Source organism: Plectrocnemia conspersa, unplaced genomic scaffold (genome assembly GCF_051122295.1).
Source record: "Plectrocnemia conspersa isolate PC_06_02 unplaced genomic scaffold, ASM5112229v1 ptg000004l, whole genome shotgun sequence".
Lineage (NCBI taxonomy): Eukaryota > Metazoa > Arthropoda > Insecta > Trichoptera > Polycentropodidae > Plectrocnemia > Plectrocnemia conspersa.
This window is the reverse complement of record NW_028277168.1, coordinates 11,717,388-11,740,551: the sequence shown is the minus strand read 5'-3', so window position 1 is coordinate 11,740,551 and position 23,164 is coordinate 11,717,388. Positions and strand designations below refer to the sequence as shown.

At 32.4% G+C, this 23,164-nt stretch overlaps 2 protein-coding genes across 25 annotated transcripts; both read right to left on the bottom strand.

Annotated features, from left to right (window-relative positions):
- Positions 1 to 1,372: 1,372 nt before the first annotated feature.
- Positions 1,373 to 3,462, bottom strand: MKP-4 (dual specificity protein phosphatase MPK-4). 2 transcript variants are annotated; one of them, XM_088184131.1, is made up of 7 exons: positions 3,387 to 3,462; positions 3,098 to 3,255; positions 2,911 to 3,042; positions 2,748 to 2,844; positions 2,453 to 2,688; positions 1,821 to 2,381; positions 1,373 to 1,757 (listed from the first exon to the last, which is right to left on the bottom strand). In XM_088184131.1, exons 2-7 carry the CDS (start codon positions 3,231 to 3,233, stop codon positions 1,654 to 1,656), a joined length of 1,266 nt encoding a protein of 421 aa, XP_088040257.1. In that variant the 5' UTR covers positions 3,234 to 3,255; positions 3,387 to 3,462; the 3' UTR covers positions 1,373 to 1,653. The 2 variants fall into 2 exon arrangements, with proteins under 2 accessions (XP_088040257.1, XP_088040258.1); XM_088184132.1 differs by having other exon boundaries at positions 3,404 to 3,457.
- A 3,364-nt stretch (positions 3,463 to 6,826) lies between these two features.
- Positions 6,827 to 21,800, bottom strand: LOC148235913 (uncharacterized). Of its 23 annotated transcripts, XM_088184901.1 has the most exons (17): positions 21,392 to 21,669; positions 18,230 to 18,540; positions 18,004 to 18,169; positions 17,479 to 17,774; positions 17,301 to 17,415; positions 17,075 to 17,232; positions 16,853 to 17,005; positions 16,599 to 16,777; positions 16,296 to 16,539; positions 15,149 to 15,229; positions 14,940 to 15,057; positions 14,678 to 14,864; positions 14,489 to 14,615; positions 14,247 to 14,423; positions 9,119 to 9,300; positions 8,841 to 9,069; positions 6,827 to 7,375 (listed from the first exon to the last, which is right to left on the bottom strand). In XM_088184901.1, the coding sequence occupies exons 2-17, from the start codon at positions 18,353 to 18,355 to the stop codon at positions 7,328 to 7,330; spliced, it is 2,586 nt and encodes an 861-aa protein (XP_088041027.1). In that variant the 5' UTR covers positions 18,356 to 18,540; positions 21,392 to 21,669; the 3' UTR covers positions 6,827 to 7,327. The 23 variants fall into 23 exon arrangements, with proteins under 23 accessions (XP_088041027.1, XP_088041008.1, XP_088041006.1 ...); XM_088184882.1 differs by lacking the exons at positions 6,827 to 7,375; positions 21,392 to 21,669 and adding an exon at positions 21,761 to 21,800 and having other exon boundaries at positions 8,227 to 9,069; XM_088184880.1 differs by lacking the exon at positions 6,827 to 7,375 and having other exon boundaries at positions 8,227 to 9,069.
- Positions 21,801 to 23,164: the final 1,364 nt, after the last annotated feature.

The window sequence follows — 23,164 nt, the reverse complement described above, 5'->3', positions numbered from 1 at the left end:
TAAATTTCGATCACCTAGTCTGATTCAAAATACGAACATAAATCTAGTGCTCAGAATAGGAAACTTTTACAACAATTCATAATAATTTTTCATAATAATTAATTAATATAATATTTTTTTTAGATTAAGAGAATGTAACAGTTGCTGCTGACCGTATTAAATCCGTGATAATGGTAACAGACACATTGAGATCCAATTAGAAAATCAGTATCTAACGAATTCGCAAGCTCAAAATTCAGTTGAAGAATTATCTCTATCTTTTATTTGCACTATTGTAATTTCGGCTGCTTGTAAACATGATAATGGCTAAAAGCCAGAAACATGTAATTAATAACTTGTAGAACACTAAATTATTTTTAAAATAAATATTTTAAAACAAACAAACTAAAAAACAAAATAGAAGTGAAATATCTGAAGAACTAATGACTGAAAAATCATGACGCAATCAAAGATTTAGATACAGATTCTGTTGCAAATCGATACAAAATATTATGACCCTGATACTTGACCGCAAGTAATCTCAAATAAGTTTACAACTTAATTTTATATTAAAGTGGTTTATTTCTATTAATGTAGCGTGTATTAAATGTAGCATTTTTATTCGTTGTTGCGCGGCGATTTTCAGCTGCGTGTTGTAGTTACTGTTGCATCCCTTATTCTTAACTGTTGCGCTCTCTTAACACGAGCCATCCTGCTTCTCAACGAGATTGCTGGACGCAAATATGTTTTCGGCGACAACTACAAAGAGCTGTAACAATTAATGTGGGATGCATCTCTTATAGATAATTTTTGTATTACATTTTTTGTTTTACAAAACATTTCGTGCCCATGGAGTAAATGATAATGCATTTGAATATGTTTATTGTTGATGATGGTCATATTTCTAATAAAAATAAATAAAATATTCACATAGCAATACACGCATACTAAATACGCGCAGACATTGTTTAATATCATGAACGATATGGTGCACTGTTTGACTTCGCTGCATCTTGCAAATACGGCAGATATTTTAAGCTATTACTTGACTTTGTGTTACATGCCTGATTTGTACTGCAACATATCAGCTACTCTGCAAACTATATTTTTCAATTTGAACTGTTCAGAATACATAGTTTATTGAAATACAAATTAGTCACATTATTATTAAGGCGCAATATCCAAAGTATAAATAATTTATATATAAAAACAAGTCAGCATAATTCAAGAGTACTTTGCCGATGACTTCATAAGTGACTTGTTCAAGAATCTTGTTCATTGGCGCGTTAAACGCCTAACGAAATACTTGATTTTTTCATACAACACTCAAAATTCTAAACATGGTCTGGCATATTTTAAAACTTATATTCATAATTTGGTATTAAAAAAACAATTAAAATTCATAACACTTTATTAAAACGCTTACAATAAAAACGAACAATGTAAAGCTTCATTAATATATTTCAACAAATTCAATTATTAAACATTTTAATCTATTTTATTAAGTTTTTTTAACAATATATTCTGATATACATAAAATCAAAAAATATAATGATTTAAAAGCGAAATATGTATGGAATTTTATGCATTTATTTACATGCATGCAAAAATGGAAGTGTATATTATCTATGTAAATATTTATTTATGTATAAATATCACATAATTTTTTCCTAATTAAACGGTGACTTGTACGTTCTGTACCACATTGGATTTGTCGACTTTTGATGGCACCAGATAAAAAGCCGGAGCTACTTTACTACCGCATGGACACTGACAACCTAAAAATAATAATTATAATGTAAAATTAATCATAACTTCGAATATAAAAATGTTTTTATTACCCATGATCCAACTGAAGCTCCCCAGCTTATTGGAACACTTCGGACAGAGCAGCTTCCCTTGAACGTTTTTGTGTATGTCTTGCATCCACGCTAACGGTTCTACAAAATATGTTTGAAGACACACTTGAGGATCTTCTTGGATCTCGGCAGAATTATCTACTACTTCCGCTTCTTTACTAATAACTATTTCATTAGATAAATCCGTGTCTTCAGAACTTGACGAGTCTTTATTTTCTAGAGTATCGTCTTTTTTACTTACTTCACCATTAGAGCAAGCTATGCTCTTGAGCTTTTCGATTAAATTCTGACCATTTTGAATGCAAGATAGATCCCATTTTTCGCGTCCCTCCTGTTTTGAATTCGACCGACTCTCCCTCTTCTTTATAACGGCTTCGTTCATCTTCACTTTAACGTCATGAGGAATATGCGGAATGATATTACTTTGGCAGGCAACTATGCGTCTACACTTTTTACATCTATAAACCATCGGATCGGGCCTCTCCCTGTTTAAACCTGGATCGGGTTTAACAAGATTGGAACAATTTTGAGGCAATATCTTAACTAAAATATTAAATAAACATTAATAAAACACACTAAAGAAAGCGATAAGACGATATAACAATCATAATAACCTTTTCTAACATATTCAGCTGCCATTCGTAGCCTGAATTGTTTATATTTAGGATAGTTCTGATCTAAAACACATTTCATCTGACTGTACAATTTCAACTGAGCGATAAAACCACTATTTGGATGGGTTATTTTTCTTCTCGCTTTAACTATATAAAAAGCTTCTTCGAACGTCAATTTATGCTTATACATAACATAGGCTATGACAAAAGCTGCTGAGCGAGACATTCCAAAGTAACTGAAATAATTAAAATTCATAATACAACAATCAAAATATATCAATTTAATAATACATACCAATGAACTAAAACAGGACCAAATTCTAATCCCTTCTCAATGAATTCATTTGCCTCTGTAAAATGACTAATAATATCTTCTTTTGGTATATCCGCAACTATTATTAAAATATTTCTTATTAATACATGACATCTCATCATTATATTAAATCAATAAACACAACCTTGAATATATTTTGTTGTTAAGTCGCGACATTCAGTCATCACTCTCGGCAACGGAACCGAATCAACGGTTAAAATGTGCAATATATTATGCTCGATTAAAAATGCCATATCGCATGCAGCACTGAGATTTCCTAAAAATGCAACATGTAAATAAATATAAAATATAAATAACGAATGTTTACAAACCGAGCCATAAATTTCCATCAATTTTATTTGCGCTAACAGGTCCAGCGTCAAAATCGTCCCTCGTCAGAATGGAACTTGTCTTGCATTTAGATATAATGGGATTGATTGCAGTTTTAATCGCTGAACTCTCAGCCATTGTTGTTAATGTTTACTTGATACTTTGCAGGAAATAATATATTGATATATAATTTTCTTACATAATATTCATAAAAATCAATGTTAAGTATGAATTAATTGTAATTTGTTAAGTGAATATTAAAAATAAACATCAAAATAACTCAATATTTACGCAGTAACATGAAGTACATTTGTATCAGTTTGTTTTGACAGCCGAGGTTAGGAAATCGATACCGCTTAAACATAGCACCTCAAATATCGGCCATGGTTTTAAAATAATAAATTATTACAAATTATACTAAAAGACAATATATTTAAATGAATTTTGAATGTTAAACAATTTAATTACATATAAATATATATATATATATATAAATATTTTTACTAAAAATTACAACGAAGAATATTTTTCTTAATATTGTAGGGGGCCTATTTAGCTTTATTATGGCCAAAGCTTGTAATGTATAGTAAGCAAATCTGGTAACACTGGCGTGACGGACCTCTTCTTATGGCGACTCTGGCGGGCTCGCATGCCGGTGCGTGCCTCGCGCACCATCCACTTAAATAACATGTAAACCATACTAATAATTCAATAAAATACTACTGCAGCGGCTCAATCTATGTCTATTTGCTGTATTATACACCTGTCACCTTCCGTCACTAAAATATCAACGATTAAGAATTATCATATAGGAATAAAAGAAAAACGTTAAAATCAGAATAGGAAGAAGTTGAACTTAATTAACAGCGGAAAACATATTCTTTCGATATTATTTTTAATTTAGGCAATATACTTATTTTCACTTTGTTAATTCTCATTAGGCGACTTCCATAAATGATGTCATAGGTTTTTCGTGATTTTTATTCCCCCCCCCCCCCCATGTCACAAGATGTGAGCCAAATTCCCATTTGTTTCACACTATCCCAATCCCCTCCCCCTCCTAAACCTGTGAAATTATAGAAGCTGTCTTATACAAGTTTTACAAAGTGCAAATAAAAAACAAATGTATTTTTTATTAAAATAAGTCCTAGCTATCACAAATAAAATTGTCGAAGATCATACGATTGTAGATGAAGTACATCTGAATCGAATAAATACAGTAGACCCCCCAATAACACGGTAAATTGGGAACGTGCTATTTGGGTGCGTGTACTTGGGGGACTAGAAAATATTCATACAATTTTTTGCAATACCTACATACGAATCAGGAGCATATGGTGAGATGTCCTCCCTTTGACTCGATCACACATAAAATGACGGGCACCCAAATAGCACGTCCTCAACTTACCATCTTATTGGGGGGTCTACTGTATATATTTATACATATATGAAAAAGCTACAAATATTCGGAACGAATTCTATGAATATAAATAGCTTGTTTTAATCCTCGCTAAAAGTAGCAGAGCTTTGTATATTCAGAGTGGCATCAATATAATTTCTTACCATAGTTAAATTTTTATACAACTTCGTTATATATAAATTAACATAGAAATAAAACTATTTTTTTATAATAAAAAATTATATATTTCACTAATTCTATACAATATATATTAGGTACAATGCTGAATATATTGTAAAAACTGACCATTACAATTACTCTATCGTCTGTACTAATGAAATTAATTGTGAATAAACCTAACTATTCAGCATCGAGTGTAATTCACACAAACTTTTATTTTTTTTTGTTTGTATTATATTTACTTAAATTTAAAAACCGAATTATTAATTCTTAACATAAAATGCTACATATACAAATAGAATATTTATATATACCCATACACGTATGCATGTGCATGCGCGAGCGTGTACTTGTGTGCATGTACGAATAAAGAAACAACACAAAAATATACATACGTAATAATAATATATATCTCATCAGGATTACACAGTCCGATCATCTATACATATAAAATATATATATATCGTTATACATACAATGTATACGTACTTAGTTATAAAAAGCGATACATACAACAGCGGACACCGAATACGGTCGTCCCAAATATGGCGTCAGAGTTTGTCTTTCGTGATCGACTCTGAATAGTGAAAATCTATAATTGTACACACCTAAGTTAAAATAATATTTACACGATTCATAATCATACATTTTTAATTAATTCATTACAAATATCATCATATAGCTATTCTCACACACGAGGCAAATTACTTTGACAACGTAATAAGTGACCAACGCCGTTCAAAATTTTGACATTATAATGTATACAAAGACCCTGAGCCATCAACATGTTAACCAACATTTCAGTAAAATTTAGTTATAGATATTCAAATATACAAAGATCTTTAGCCTTTCATACAAATATGCTCAAATGTATGTTGTACTTTATTGATAATTTTGTTACAGCTTAAAAAAATAGATCATCGTATATTGGAAAATTATAAAGTATACAAAGGTTAAATCTTATTTTCATCGCAGATTTATAAATTTATGGGATCCGAGAGCCAAAAATATTTTTATTCTTCCTAAATTTTAATATAAGATTTTTTTATAAAATACTGTTTTTTATTTTAATATTATATATATATATATATATATATATATATATATATATGTAAACAATCTATTGGGAAATGTTAGTTAATATGTTATTATCGTGTCTTCGTATACTATAGCTTTTAATTTAAAAGATGTCTTTTTAATATACACATTTTGTATACATATACGTACATATATCCTGAGAAAAATTACGATTGGGCACTTGATTAGATTTTTTTAAGTTGAAGATTGTTTTGTGACGAGTTTATATATATATAAAAAAAAAACATAAATAAATAATATATTAATGGTATACAGTCGTATCTCGAGCGTTTGACACATACATACATAAAATTATATTTTTATTTTATTTTTTAAGAATTTCAATGTAATTTATTACAAAATACTAGTAAGCTATATACAGTATTTTGTACTTTTTGTATGAATTATATTACTATAGTAATTTCAGAATAAATTCATAAATGTGTTGATAACGTAAGACTGCAAATGATAAATTGCACTATTGATTCATGGGGTTAACACACAAAACTATTGAGAATTTACAGTGCAATGATAATTTATTTGAATACGGTCTATATTAGTACTTATTCTAAAGAACTCTTACTACAATCACAATATTATGATATGATCTATTGTTTTTTTAACTTCTGATGTCTTAAATTAAAAAATACAATGCAAAAATGTGAGTATTAAATAAATAAATAAATACATAAGTTACGGATTAAAAAATGGCACTGTTAAATTTATGAGTTTTTCAAAGAAAAAAATTGATCACATTTCATAATTATTGTTGGGTGACTTTGGACTTGGGAGTATCTTTGACCTAAAATTGTTTTATTAACATTTTAAATGTCTTTATAACTTGAGCCAAAGTTACTCGCAAGACTCACAGCATCGAAATATTGTGCCAAAACCTATAAAAATAAAACAGTGTTTAATCTATAACGAATAGCTATTTTCGTTAAAAAATTTATACATTTCTATTTAATTTAAAAAAAAAATGTTTTTTAATATTAAATATAATATATACAAAAGGAGTAGGTACACAATACAAAAATATGAGAGTAAATGCATATACACACACGTTAAAAATTGGTTTTTTGTGTGAATAAATTTGATAGAATTTGATGTCAGTAAGTTTATAAAAAATGGATAACTCCTAGCGGTAACTATTATTAAAAAAAGTTACAAAATAATCTTTAAATCTAATCTAATCAACGATGAAGTGAACAATGTCGATTAAAAAAATAATAATAATGGCATCATAATCGAATTTGAAAACTATATATCACAATTTCATAAAACTACCATTTATACAAAAGTGTGGTATCTAACAAACTCCTTAACGTGGTATACAAGTGATTATGCTTAATGGCCGTAATGAAATATTGCTCTTTAAAAATTTATATTAAATATAACTAATCATAAACATTGAACGACTTATGAACACTTAATTCGCGACGAGACATAGGGATGATTGCTTTTCAAATTGGCCAGTGGCATAAGCAGAAATACAAAGAAGCAGGTGCACCAACGTTTAGTATCAATAGACAACTCGGCAAGGAGGGCCAAGTTTGTCGTCTCCGCTTCGACTCTCTCAATACAAGTGCACGTGCACCCTCGGACTCTCCGCCTGCACAGGCCACTGTATGGAGGAATAGCATTCATGTGAAAAATGTGTTAGTAAAAAAAGTAAGCGAAACAATGTCAAGCAAAATTTCCCGTCTTCCAACCATTGTAAATATTGTTCTATTCGAGAAAAGGAAGAAAATAACTGCTGCACTATAGAGCTGTCGCATGATTTCAATAACTTGAATCCCTATGTTAGTAATGGAACATTTAAAAAAAACAACATACATTACAGAAATACGATGAAATAAACACTTATAAAGACACGTACAAAATATATATATCATATATATGTATATATATATAAAAAGCCATATTAGTACTTTATTCGTCTTGTTTTCATCCTTTCGACACAATTTAAAACTATATTTACAAGGTCAGTACCAAGTTCGTATTGAAAACTTTACAAATTAAACATAAAACGTATTCACATTTACAACTATCAGTAATGTTACTTCGATTGTGCTGTTACTTTTAAGTTTAAACATATAAACACAGTTGGCATATGGTAAGACATTGTTATTATTTCTCTTCTAATACTTCTAATAGCACTGGTACCGAATCTAACGTTAAACAAACACAAACGTTTGTTCACATTATGGAAAAACTGGTAAATGATCAATCATCTCTTAATAACATTAATAATAATAATAATAGATACACACGCACATATGTGTACACATATATATCACCATCATCACACAAATCTTCTATTGCTGTTCATTTCGATACTAAGGCCTCAACATTCGTCATGAAACTATTCAAATCTTTTCATCCATTACATAATCTTCAATGTTTTAATTCATCCGATTCAAGGGAAGGTATAGCTAAAGCGCTGCTAAAAAATGGAGTATACTGAATATTATATTTTCTGTGGAATTTAAATTTTTAATTTATAGGTAACAACAATAAAATTATGGTAAAAATTGCTCGTCACATTTTACTCGTCACATACTACCGTAATTTATTTTTAGAAAAAGGAACAATATGAACTTTCAAGTCAAAAATAACTATTATTCTTGAACATGACAATGTAGCTGATGTCCAGATCAAGCTCTGAACTTGCACCACCTTCCCTCGCACGCAACAAAAAGACTCGATCGTTCAAACCTGCATGCAATTTCAAGCAAATATTCCACATTTTTATCTAAACCTTACACTCATGGTGTGTATATACACGTACATAAATATGATTTATCAATATGCTATCACATCGTTGATTAATCTCCGTTCAAAAAAGAAAAATTCTATTAAGACATGATGATTGGACTGAAGGAAGTAAACTATGCGTCGTCACAGAAATTTGATCAATCCAACGACTGCACCTGAACGACAGACTGCGGTATAATTTCGTACTTGACGACATGAGATCCTAAGTGCATCTGCGCCAGTTGCTGGTTGCCGGCTATGTCGCGCGACTGATTTCTCATCACCAAGTGCCCTCCCGCGTTCATATGGTCTTTATGCTGTTGCAAACCTACCATTTGCTGCTGTTGCTGCTGCTGTTGTTGTTGCTGCTGCTGCTGCTGCTGTTGTTGCTGCTGCTGCTGCTCTCGCGCTTGTTGCTGCAGTTGTTCCGCGTGCACTTGGTGATGAACAGACGCGCCCAACTGATGCGGGTTGTCTCTCGACTGCTGATGCTGCACCGCGTTTAACTGCTGTTGGGTGCTCATCGGTACTTGGCCGTCTCTGAACATTTCCAAGACGAACCTTCAGCATGTACGCCATAATCGTATATTATATAAAAATCGGTACGAACCTGTTGTTCTGTATGTGCTCTTGTTTTATCGTGTGCACTAGGTTGTTGGCGGTGGTGATCTGAGTGCCGATCGTTTTGCCTTCTCGGTTCAATATGTGAATTTGATTTCCGATCACTTGACGATTCCGCGAGCCGCCAACTAATATCTGATTGCCGATTACTTGACCTTCACGATTAGTAACCTAAAAAAATGTTTGATTAATACATTTTGCAACTAAATAGTAATATATCAAATATATAAAACGGTAAAATAAGATTCATCATCACTCTACATAAAAGGTAAAAATAACCTGATTCACATAAGAAACGAAGTAATAATAGACCATTTTTTCAGACAGGATAAATGGAAGAAATCGATGGAGACTATAATTAACTGCACTCGAAGAAAATATATAATATTTAATATAGCAGATCATAAGTAATCAGTGTTATAATTTTAACTTATCAATAAGAGAATTTGTAAAATAAACCTTTATCATAATAATATGCTCCAATGGAACATGCAACTAGAAATCAAGGACAACTACGACAAACTGTGAAAATGTATAAGTGTTGTGAAATACGATTCATTAATATTATAAGATTTCAATACCAAAGCTAAGAAAATAAGAAGTCTTAAGGAAAATTATAGAAAGAAACACACTGCATGATGCAACTGATTATAACGGCGAGTATAAAATTATTGACGTACAGTTCAAACATAAAAACATTCACAAGGGAATGTGAAAAATACTGGACAAGGATGTATGTAACCAAATTGATTATCAAACATAAGTGCGAGCACTATGGAAAATTTTATTTTTAGGGAGGTAAATTGTCTAATAAGTGAAATTAAAAAAAAATAAAGAAAGTAAAAATCCTAGAAAATAAACTGCAGATCATGCAAATAATAGACTAAGTGAACTCTGGAGAAGTTAACGCATTATGGTCTGTTCAAGCGTTTTCAAGGGTTACAAATAATTAAACATAGGCTTGTAAAAATATCATGCTAACGTGAAGATTAAAACTTTTATAGAGACGGTAATAAATATATATTTATAATTATTTTGATAAGTCACACTTTATCAAACAAAACATTTAAAATTTCGCAAAAATAGCGGACCGTAATGTGTTGAGGATGATTTGCTTACGAATGTATGCAAGCACTAGAGCAGGGGTAGGGAACCTCCGGCCCGTGAACTTATTTGGGTTGGGCTGCCACGGATAAAACTTAAAATTCAATAAATCTAACAATTTCTAATAACATTCTTTTTGTTGTTAAAAAATGAAATTTAATTATTAAATGATGTATTTTTTTAATATCATTGAATATAAACACTTCTGCCAGTAAAAAATTACAAGTTACACTCAGCTGACCGCCGAAGATTGATGGTGTTTACAGAAAATTTTGGTGTTCATGCATGACAAAGTAGTTGAGAATTTTGAATGGGCCACAGTTGATTTTATAAATATCCAAATGGCCCTTGACATAAAAAGGTTCCCCTTCCCGCCCCTGCACTAGAGGAAAAGAAAAAATGCCAAGAAAATAAATGAAGTACACCAGAAAAAATTATGATCCTAGAAAATTCTACGAAGCGTTTAGAAATCAAAATAAATGTTAAACTAGATTAAGCGCATGATGAAAGCGAAAGGTGTTAACCCTTCGGTTGCCGAAATCTAGCTTTTGGTACTTTAGAAAAAATTGTTGGATCCCATTTTAGCATTCAAGAAAGAATTGAGTCAAGAGAACGATTATCTTTTTGATTCGATATCTTTATTGTGTTGGATTATGCTTGTAATAAATTTTCCTTTGGGTGGGTGTGGGAATTTTTTTCTATAAAAATTTCCCACACCCACCGTTTGATTTGGGTCGCTAGTTCAACATATTGCTCTGAGTGATATCGTCGTACGTGTACGGTGGTCAATCTTTCACTGTTATAATGTACTCCAGATAATTATATATTTATATATGTATATGTAATTGAAGAAATAATAAATAAAAATTATATTGACATTAAATCATATTAAAAATATTTTTAATATAATTTAATGTAAATAATTACTATAGAAAATAATACCAATAAATTAACGAGTAAGAAATAAATGAACATTACAAAAAATATTTTATATTAATTTTATAAAAAATATTGAGAGCCTCTGAATTGATATAAAAAAGTGTACAAGAACCGAATAATATATAAAAATAATATGTAAAATAAATTTAATAGAAGTGTTAAAATAAATTATTAAAAAATACTAATACAAAAAAGTAGTAAAATAATTTAAAGCAATAAAACTTTGCGAATCACTGATTTTTTTATAATATATTATAAATGCAACATAAAATAATAATAAATAAATAACAAGAGAAATACTTATGGAAAAATACGTAAAATTAACTCACTCCAGGTGTACACTAACAAATTAGCAAAGTGTAAAAATTAACACACTACTCGAAGGTTAAAGCATTTATTTTTTATAGTCTCTGTTCATAACTAAAGAGCCATGTGTGACATCGAGACCTATCTGTTAAACATCAGACCTAAATAAATACGAGAAATTAGAGCAGCCAAACCCAAACAATAATTTAAAATGTATAATTCAAGGATAAAAGATTTGTATATTATAAAATTATATATGATTAGTTAATTATTTTCATTAAATTAGTACAAATGTTTTTTTATTATTATTTTTGCAACTAAAAATATAAAACCAAAACCTATGGTTTACGACCAATGTATTAAGAAAATACGGAAAAAGATAGTGAGTATTCAGTTTTTTTCAAGCAAAAAATAAATCTTCTTCTGAGGATTAGCAATTTTAATTTACACGTTTTTATGGCGAAATATGAACTGTCGCCGGCAATAAGCCATTGGCAGCCGATTAAGTGTTAACTATACTACATAAGAGATTTAGCAAATACAGTCAAGATATCCCGAGTTTAAATGCTGTTTTTGGCATAACTTATGCCAAAAACCATTTGTTTATAAACAGGCGTTCGATAATGTTGATGGATAAAATTATTATGTCCGTTGGTATTAGGAATCACTGTAAAATACACCAAACTAATAAGCACAAAGCAGCGACACCTGTAGAAAATGAGCTATCTGAGAGTGTTGAGATAAAATCTGAGATCAAACAAGCAGATAATTTAGTGCTGGAGATGATTATTTAAAAAATGATCAGAGGTTGTATAGACTAGTACAACTTATGTATATGTGTAGGTATGCCGATGATATATGTATATATACAGTGGGGATCAAATGAATAGGACATTCATAGAATTATTGTGAAACGCAATATTAAGTTTAAATTTAGCACAAAAAAACTCTAAAATTGTAATTTTTCTTTATTTTATAAGTAATATTGATTTAATAATCACGATTAAAACTATTCAATTATTAAATATTTTAATAATTATTTTCCATATGAAATTAAATCAATAACATATGTACCTGAAATTGCCTGTAATCGAAAAATATTTAAGTGAACATTAAAAATTTATAAACAACGAAAAATAATACCTTCAATATTTTGTAAGGTGACCTTTTGTTATTAAAACAGCCTTACATGGTATGGTATTGACTCTATTAAATGTGACAATTTGCTGCCGGAATCAGCTCCCACTCATTTTTTATAAGTTTGTCAAGTTCTTTTAAATTTTACATTTTTTGTCCCTAATCTTATATTTCAAGAACTGGTATAAATGTTTAATTGGATTCAAGTTTGGGTTGCACGATGGCCACTTCAAAACAGCCACAATAGTCTTTGAACCACTTTTTTGCCTTACATGAAGTGTGCTTCAGGTCATTGACCTGTTGAAAAACCCATTTAATTGGTAGGTTTTCTTCAGTGTATGGTAACATTATGTGTTCCATAATATTCACATGCATGTTCTGATTCATAATTCCTTCAATTGAATGTATACCCCATACCATAATACTTCCTCCAGCTCCCTTAAATTGTTTTTATGGTATATCTCGGGTTAAACTCTTCATTCACATATCGTCTCACATATCACCTTCCATTCTATTCTATTAATTTACACTCTTCACTAAGCAACATGTTTTTTTAATCAAAGATTGCCCAATTAACATAATTTTTAGCAAAATTAACTCGTTTTACGCGATTGTCTTTTTTGACAAATGGTTTACGTCGAGCAACACAGCCCTGCAAACCTGCTTCACACAATCTTTTTTGAACAGTATCGACACTAATCTCATTTATTTCCATTCTTATATCTGCAATGGTTTTAGGTGGATTTTCTTTAGAAATTCTAATTATTTTTCAATCCAAAGGCACAAAAGTTATTTTTTGCATTTTCGGTATGATCGACATTTCCACACGATTATATTTTTCAAAAAAATTTAAGGTATTATAAACATGCTTTTTAGAAATATTAATGTTTTTTGATATACTTTTAACTGATTACTGCTTGTTATGTTTAAAGTTCACGATTAATTTCCCCTTTATTGGATCACAATGGGCACTTCCCATATTAAATTTTATTTTACGATTTTATTCTCCGTAAATATACTGTTTATAAATATTTTTATTAGATAAATTTAATCACAATAATAAGAGAAGTTGATAAGACGACATTAAAAGCAGAACTAAACCGAAATGTTTTAGATAGACAGACTCCTTTTAAATGGTAACCTCATGTCATGTAATATTAATAGGATATGACTTGAGAAAAAAGTTTTAACCTTTCTAATACCGCGCGAGCATTTTGTCGCTCGATGCAGTCACGACGCTAGTACCATGCGAGACTTCTTTCTCTCTCGCAAGAAACTATTATTTATGCAAAGAAAAACTATTACAAGCCGTGTTGGGTTTATAGTCATCTATGAAAAAGCATTCAAATTATAATGATTTGATTAGCGAGTTTTGTTTTCTTGAGCGACACCAGAGCTGTCACTACGTCCATACATAATTTGTCATTCGCAAATAAAATATGAAATAAATATCAAGTGCTTGACTAAATGATTTACTGAAATTAATTTGTGAAAAACCATCACCAGATTCTGTATAGAAATAGTACTCAAAAAATGGATGAAAATTGTCACCAAAAGCGGATGACGAAATGGATCCCACACTGGAAAAGACCGACGGGTAAAGAACTGAAGATTAGATAATAATAAAAAACCTGTATATGAGTAGGTCCGGTATGTTGCATACTGCCACTAGACGAACTATGATTTGATGATCCTTCATTCTGATGAGAACCATCGTTGATAATCTGTCCGTTTTGAGATCCAAGTTCTCCTTGTTGTTGTTGCTGCTGCTGCTGTTGCTGTTGTTGTTGCTGCTGTTGTTGATGTTGCTGAAGTGTAGAACATATTAATGAATAAATAAATGAATACTTACATCCATATTAAAACAGCATACCTGTTGAGATCTTGAAGGTATATCCATATGCTGGCGCTGATGAAGTAGTAAATGATTTTTTTGGAAAAATGCTTTACCGCATGTATCGCAAACGTGCGTTCGTAACGTACACGCTCCATCAGGGTGCCTGATAAATAAAAATACATATTAAAGTAACATACTTTGTGCCCAACATCTCAAAAATATCACCTTCTATTGTGTTGTTGAAGACCGTGTCGAGCCGCAAAACCTTTGCCGCAGTCGGCACAAAAGTGAACCTTGGGCCTGTTGGCTGTCGGTGTACTCGTGGCTTGGTGCACGCCTACGTTCGTCTGAGTGCCGCCGTGTTGAAGAACACCGGATCCGGTCAGCAACTGTAAACCGGCTGCTGTTGCAGCTATTCAACGTAAGTTTCATTACTCATCAAAACAGTTATTTTTAAAGGATAAGATTAAATATCAATTGTGCATACCTTGCGGCTGTGAAGGGTTCAAGAAATTACCATTATGTAAGGCAGCTGTGAGAGCGCATAAGTCAGTCACAAACGTCCGATCGCCTGTGTGCAACCGGACGTGTAAGGCAAGAGCTTCCTGCAATTCCAATGTCGTTTTATTAACATTTATTTTATAATTACACACATTTTAACTAAACTAATCTGAATGTTGGTACATCATACATTACCTTTGTATTGAAACAATTTCCGCATTCCTGACACGAATAACTGCCATTCGGTTTTTCGTCTATGGAATCCGTATCGATTGACTGTAAAATACACGCACGTTAAACATATGAGATAAATTTTAAACGAAAATCAGTTCAAAAATTCCTGGCCTTTCCATATAACTATGAAGTTTTGAAAGATTTTTTGATAGAAAATATGTAATGTGTTAAATTTAATGAAAAATTATTTTGGGTTGTAAAGCCTATGTATACTGAGAATGAAATTAACTTTACTGAATTCTTTAGATAACATCAAAATAAGCAACCAGTGGTGTCATTGAAACCACTCTATAAAGGCATTAGTGATCATCTGATCGCTGACCTTTCTTAGGTTGTTTCATTTGCTAAGTTTTAAATTAACTTTTCATACAACATATTTTCATTAAATTTTTATTTTTTATTTAAGACTAATTTTATAGATGCTTATTTTCTCTACATGTGTATAGTTAAACAAATCATTGATTTTAGACAGTTGATTACTCAAGTATAAGATTGGCCTTCATAAAATTATTTTACGTATCATTGAACGGAATACGATACAGAGTGGAATCTTCTATAGTTTTACATATCGTTTTTTTTATAATTTCAATAATTTATATTTTAGTTATAAATTATGAAGATATAGGTCAATTTGGTAAATATCTTGAAATTATGTTTATGGTCAGATAGCTTGTTCTTGCATTGGCGTCTTCGTTTATCAAATAACCCATGTTCTTCTGTACATGTGGTGATATAAGCTACTTAATTTTCAGATAAAAATAAGTGCAAAGCGTTAGTCGTGAATTTAATATCGATTGTTGCAAGACAACGCTTATTCACACATTGTTGCCACAACTCAGGTACAATGAGAGTAAAACAGTCAAACAATCGTGACAGATACGAGCAAATGTCACTTTTCTTCTAGCGCCCTGACAGAACGGGCAAGCTACAATAATAGCTGAATCAGTATTGAATTAACGATAATGTAACCACACAAGTCTACGAGTATGATCTTATCTCATGTTAGTAAGTTGTCGAGTGGTAAGAATGATCCATGAAGGACTAAGGCCAGAAAAGTTTGGACCTCCTAATAATAATAGACGAGATAATCATAGTAGACGTCTATTACTTGTACGCCAGTAGATTTCTGCCGCGCCTGTGACGAGATGACTTGAACGATTTGCGGTTTGAGATCAGGCGTGGGGGCTGGGGTCGGCGTCTGTTGCGATACACTGACCGATTGAGAGTTCACAGGCGAAGAGGCGACTCCCGAAGTGGCGTGCATCATCCTACAGTGCTGCAACATGTCGGCCTTGCCTTTGAAAGCTTCTCCGCAGTCTATGCACGCGTACGACGCATCGCCGGTGTGTAATCTGGAACATAAGATCCATATTAGCAACGCGAAATACACACGAACACAAAACACACATACTTTAAATGTGAGACGAGAGTTCTCTTTTGCAGGAATTCTTTTCCGCAAATGGGACAAGAGTGCGGCACTCGACCGTGCATACGTCCATGATTCACCAGCTGAAACTTGCGCGTGAAGGCTGCTCCGCAATCACCACATACGAACGGATTCAGAGAACCGTGAAATCTGGAATGCATTACCTAAAAAAAATTTTAGTTAAATTACCTCAACCGTCTGATGAATCTCGATGAATCTTCTAAAAAAATATTACTTACAAGATGATCTTTTTGAGCGAAGCTCTCTCCACATTCCTGACATACGAACGGCCTCTCCCCTGCGTGAAATTTACTGTGAGTTACTAGGTGACGTTTGAGGGGGAACCTTCTTCCGCATTCGGTACACACAAAGGGTCTTTCTCTACTGTGCACCTAAACGACACAATCACATGTAAAATATATGGCACAAAATCGACTAAAAAGTGAACTGTTGATATTTACCCTCGAATGCGTTAGGAGGTGGTGTTTTAAAGTAAATGATTTCTTGCACTCGTGACACTGAAAGGGACGATCGGTGGAATGCAACAGCAGATGAGTATTCAAACAATGCTTGTGCGCAAAAGCTTTTCCGCAGTGTGGACATACGTGCGGTCTTTCACCTATAACATATCCTTCAATATATATATTCGCCGCGGCTAAGTATCGGTTGAAAACTTTAAACGGTCACCTGTGTGCACCCGGCTGTGCGTGGTCAAGTGATGCTTCAGCAGAAATGACTTTCCACACTCTTCGCATGAAAACGGCCGCTCCTTTGGCATCATCGGAGGGGATTGCAACAAAGGCTAGAATTGTACATCGTTACGTGTATTGGTACATATCGACGAAGAATCGAAGTGTATATTTACCTTCGGCGAGTGACTGTTCGTTCCCGGTTCTTGTTTCGTTTGAATCAGCTGAACTTGTTGAGAAAGAGACTGTTGATTGTCTGGTGAACCTACGACGCCGGGAATTCCATCCGATAAACCTTTCAAGCCGCCGTTCAATAAGGAATGATTTAATTGAGACGCATCGATGACCGCTCCCGGGGAACCCATACCCTGAGCGGCTTGAAGGGCTCGCTTCATTAATATTTCATTACATTCTTCGGCCGTCAATTGTATGGGACCTAAAGGTGTCATGAAGTGTTTTCCGGGCATATTACCTATAAAATAAATTAATACAATTTTACAAATATTATTTTTTGGATTAAATTTAGTGAAAAATCATAAAATAAGTAATTTATATTTTATCTATGTTTGAGATAATCGTTTTTTGTCTGCATTTAATGCAATTTTTTATTTTGTAATAAACGTAAAAATGTACGACAATATTATAATTTATAAAGAACATGTTTTTACTTCTACTCTTAAAACTAAAAATAAAATTAAAACCTTGTATTGCATGATTCTGTTGATTTGTTCTATTATTAGGTGTTTGCGTGAAGGAATCATTGTTGACGAGAAACATTGTCCTTCTGTTTGCGCCCTTCGCGATCTTTTCTTGAGATTGGGGCGACTTGTGAGACGTCACCGTCAGAGTGGTCTCCGATCCGGAAAGCTAAATACGATAAGATTAATAAACTATTGCAATATGAGTCGTTGTGAATTATACGCTCACCGTGTTTCCTAACGTATAACTAAGATTGTTGGTAGCGTCGAGTTCTCCCTTCGTTATATCAGCCGATGAGCTGAATCCCCAGCTGTAGCCAAGGCCCGACACGTTCGTCGGAGTGGGCATGCACATCTTGAGACTTGCACCTCACTTTTCTTTATAATATAACGTCTCGGATTATCCTTGCATCACATTTTATTATTTTTACGTATTAATGCACACACAACCTAAATAAAGCACTACTGTTTTTAACCGTTATTGCACAATTACTTTTAGTCAGGTGTAAGGTGAAAATAAGTTATAACAAATCGCAGCATCTGAAAAGAAAATATTAAAATATTAGTTAAACGATTTTAATGTTCGTCAAAAAGAGTAATTTTAACAAAAAAAAAATAATAGAAAAATAGTTATATTATTTAGAATGAAAAATATGAAAAAAAATCTACAATATCCCCACTTCAATTATTGTGCATCAATATTATATATATGCTTAATAAATTAGATAAGATGATGTTGCAAAAACTACAAAATCGGACAATGAGAGTAGTTTTAAATAAAGATAGATTTACTAGATGTAGAAGTATGATTGAAAGATTGGAATGGTTGAATATTCAAGAAATAATAAAGATAAATGTTTTAATATTTATATATAAGTTAGAAAATAATATGTTACTAAAGTATTTTAATAAAAAAAGAATATGAAATAAAGATGTACATAGATTTAATAATAGAAATACAGATAATTTAAGGATAGATAGGTATAAGAAAACGAGTACGGCCAGGGGAATATTGTATGGAGGTGTCAATATTCCTAGAAAAATCAAGACTTATTAAAAATACTTAATTAGCAGGTGGTTTATTTGTTGCCCATACTATTTCTCGTATTTTTTAAATACTTTTATTTTTTTAATAATTAAAATTTTAAACATTAAAAAAATATGTACACCACAAAATAAAAACAATCCGTATTATTTGAAGCCCATTTATAAATATTTATATTTATAAACATAAACAAGTTGACACCAAATTTAAACATTTCAATATTAGTCAACCAAAACCGTAGTATAATATTACCATGCATAAAACAGTTGGTTTTATTATTTTTGAAGTAGAGAAAATTAATTTTAAAATCCAAAAATTAAGAAATGTATTATTTAATTGCTATTTTTGGCAAACCACATATTTAAAAGCAATGAATAATAGTTAAAATCGATGCATTAGTATTAATATTTACATGTCCAGAAAAAAGTCATTAAAATGTTTGCATTGTATCAAAAGACACACATTTAAGTAAGAAATGTTAAATTCACGTATATTTGCAGAAAAGTGTTTTTATAAAATAGTGTTTTTACTTTAGCAGTCTTTTTGGTGAAATTCCAGTCGATTATGCAGCAAACAAATATTTATTTGAGACTAGTTTAGCAATTACTTGAGGTTAGAAATATCGGCCTTGGTTTTTACAATATATGTGAAGCATCGAAATAAAATATTTTTTCAAATCCATAGATCCTGATTGGAATTTTTTTGAATTCTGAAACGCTAATTTGGTTTGAAATTTACACTCCTGATATGCATCCAGAAAATTAAAAAAAATGAGAGCAATATTCTGAGTGGGCAATATTTTTTGTTCGTGTGCGTGATTGATTACCTTGGGAGCAATAGTCACCGAACCATGTAAGGTAAATCTTTGGAATTTTTTTCGGAAAAGGATTATGAGGTGTTCCCTGTTCTGACTAATGCTCGCTCGCTTTAATCTCTCCAACAATAATGCACGAACAATTCGTTTTATGGAGCAATTATTTTATATACTGCTCATTTAAATCATCCTCGTAAAGAAACACCTTCGCGTATTAAAAAATAAATTATATTAGTCATTTTCTTATATTATGTTTATGTTATATTTTATATGAATGTTTTGATTATATTCGTTTGGTGTATAAACAATTAATTAGCTAAATAAATTAATAAATAAAAAAATTGAAAATACGTTTCACAATTATTATGACCAGTATTATATTAGCTTTGTATAATAATTTATATTTATTTACTGATCGCTTATATGATAATGTAGATTTGGAAAACGAATCGAAAGTTCAAAAATATGATTTAAAGAAAATTTCTAACTGTAATGAAAAGCTTTTTTTGTAGAAAAAATCTAATCTAATTGGCACACAAGTGAAATGATAATGATTACATGGATTGACATATCTAACCATTGCGCTTATTAACATTTCCTTTACTGTCACGTACCCAGTTTACATTTTATCTGATGATGTAAATAGCTATATTAAAATGTCAATATTACAATGTTTCAGATATTTCTCCATGATACACTTACATATTAAATAATTACAATATCGAGTAATTATCAGAAGTAACAAAATAAATATATCATCATCATACTTGTGCTCTTTATTTCGTAATATCAGTGTTTATCAAATTTTAAAAATAATTCTAAAATAGTAGTGCATTTTAATTAGTTTGACGGGAGCGTAATAATGTACTGTCTTATACATGACATATATAATAAAACAAATTTCTTTATTTATTTGTAACTTTCTAAGAGCACTCTGTTGTCAGTGCGATACAAACATTGCATATCTGAATTCGACCAATATAATGGTATTGATGTTCAAAAATTATTTAAACACTATCCTGTGCTCATACAGTAACTAAATACACGGGATGTATCTGAATAGTCTTTCGGCGATATCAAATCTGCCTTACGAAGCAGATAGACTACAATATGTTAATATCTTAAGAAGGGAGGATTGTGTCGTGAAACTTTTCAACTTCTTTTCTGTTTATCACGCCGTTGCCAATTAAATATGATTGTTTACACGTTCCACTGGAATAAATGATATTTTGCTATATGTGAACCGAACCTTACAATATTATGCACGAGAAACAAATATCACAGTAAAGTCATAGGCGAGCGAATCCGAGACTCGCATGAGGTTCGCGAAGGCGCGCGATCGGAAACCCGCAGGAGGCGCTCGGGCAGTCGTGGGGCTTCGGTCTTCGGCGGCTGGTGACGGACGAAACAAAATGGACGACGGACGGCCGATTCCGATACGGGGGCGTCAGCTCGACGGAGACGCCGGATGCGCCGGGCCGCGGCGGAGCCCCGGGGGGCGGGGGCATACGGGGCTGGGGCGCGCGCCTCACCTGGTTGCCGCGGCGGTTCTCTTGCGGGGGGCGGCTTCGCCTGGGGGGAAGGGGAGGCGCGGGCCGCGGGACGCCGCTGCGCCGCCCGACGCCATCTTATTATTTATGTGTCGCCGACGGCCGACGACCAATCAATTACCGGCACACCGACAACCTTTTATTTATTGCCCACATTTTCGCACGGCCGCTCCGACGCCGCGCGAGCCCGATTCGAAGGCCGCGAGGCCCCGTCGCCACAGTCGGCGATGCCCGCCGCCGTTCGCGGTTACGCAAAACGCGGGGGAGACATTTTTGCGATTATTCAAAATAAATAGAATTTTAATTAATCACATTCAATATCTATTTAATACCATTCAAAAAATACTTTACCATTTTATTAATCAGTAATTAGCGAATAAAACCAAAATTAAACTTATTAATCCTACTGGGTTGCCAGTCGCTTGCAATTCGGTTTTATTTTTAAACACTATAATTTCGGGTCTAAACGTGCAAAGTTAAGATTATATTACAGGATTTGTCTCAAATAAAAGTTTTTATGGATCGTGTCTATCGCGTAAATCGATGAATAGGAGTATACACCAGAAGTAAATCGCATTCAGTTGCCACTGATTACTTACTATAATTACACACAAATTAGTAACACATTAAATGTAACGTAATATAATAGATACACATATGCAGCCGCAAAACTGTCGTAGGGGAAGGATACAGTTAAATCACATAAAGCTACTCTAGCAGCACCAAGGCGGAGCGGCAGTGTAGGATGGAAACGCAACAGAAGGACAATTTCGCCGATCAGCACCTCGCTGATTAGCACGTAAGTGTAAATGTTTCACTTGTGTAATATTAATCAGTAAAATAAAACATCTTCAGCGGTAAACATGTATGTGTTTGCACCCAGCTTTATTATAGGGGGAACGGGCAGCGTAATCTGACGCTTAGCGCCTTTGGATTCAGCTCCTTGTTTAAATAGTCCAAATGTCAATACTCTAGTACTATATCTAATTTACGATAAGCATAATTTTATTAAAGTACTATTTTATATCCTTCTTTGGGATCATGACAATTGGTACTCCCATATTATTTTGGCGATGGGATGGTGACGGGTGGTGGCAATTAGACACAGATTGAGCCGCTGCAGTAATGATTTATTTTAGAACTGTAGGGGCCTATTTATATATTTTTTAGGATTTATTATGGTTAAAACTAAGCGGCACTCTAGTAATATTGACATGACGTAGGCATTTCTTTTAGGGAACTTTAGCGAACTCGCAACGACCGTTGCTGCTTCGTGCATCGGTCACCGTTCATATTCTAAATATTCAAACATGTAACTATATCTCAATGAAAAATACTACTGTAGCGGCTCAATGTGTGTTTAATTGCTATCCATTACCATCCATCGTCAAAGAATGTTCATTAGGTCAAGTCCAAAATATAATCTAAGTCAACTCATTTCTCAGAGGAAAATAAGTAGAGTAACCACAAACAAACCTCAAATCTCCAAAGTTTGTTTACACTTCGATATCACACTAAGTTTTATAAATATGATAGCTATTCTTACCGAAATTACTACGGGCTTTTGCTATGAGAGTATTGGTCAAAGTATATTCAAACTGAATTTTAGTCAATGGGAGGGCGCAAAAACAATTATCATGATCAGTATTGAGCGTTCCCACTCCAACGGCGCTGACACGATTTTATTGCTTTTGATGTGAATTTTTGACTTCTGAGAAGGGATAATTGTTTTAATTAATGATAACATAGCCGTGC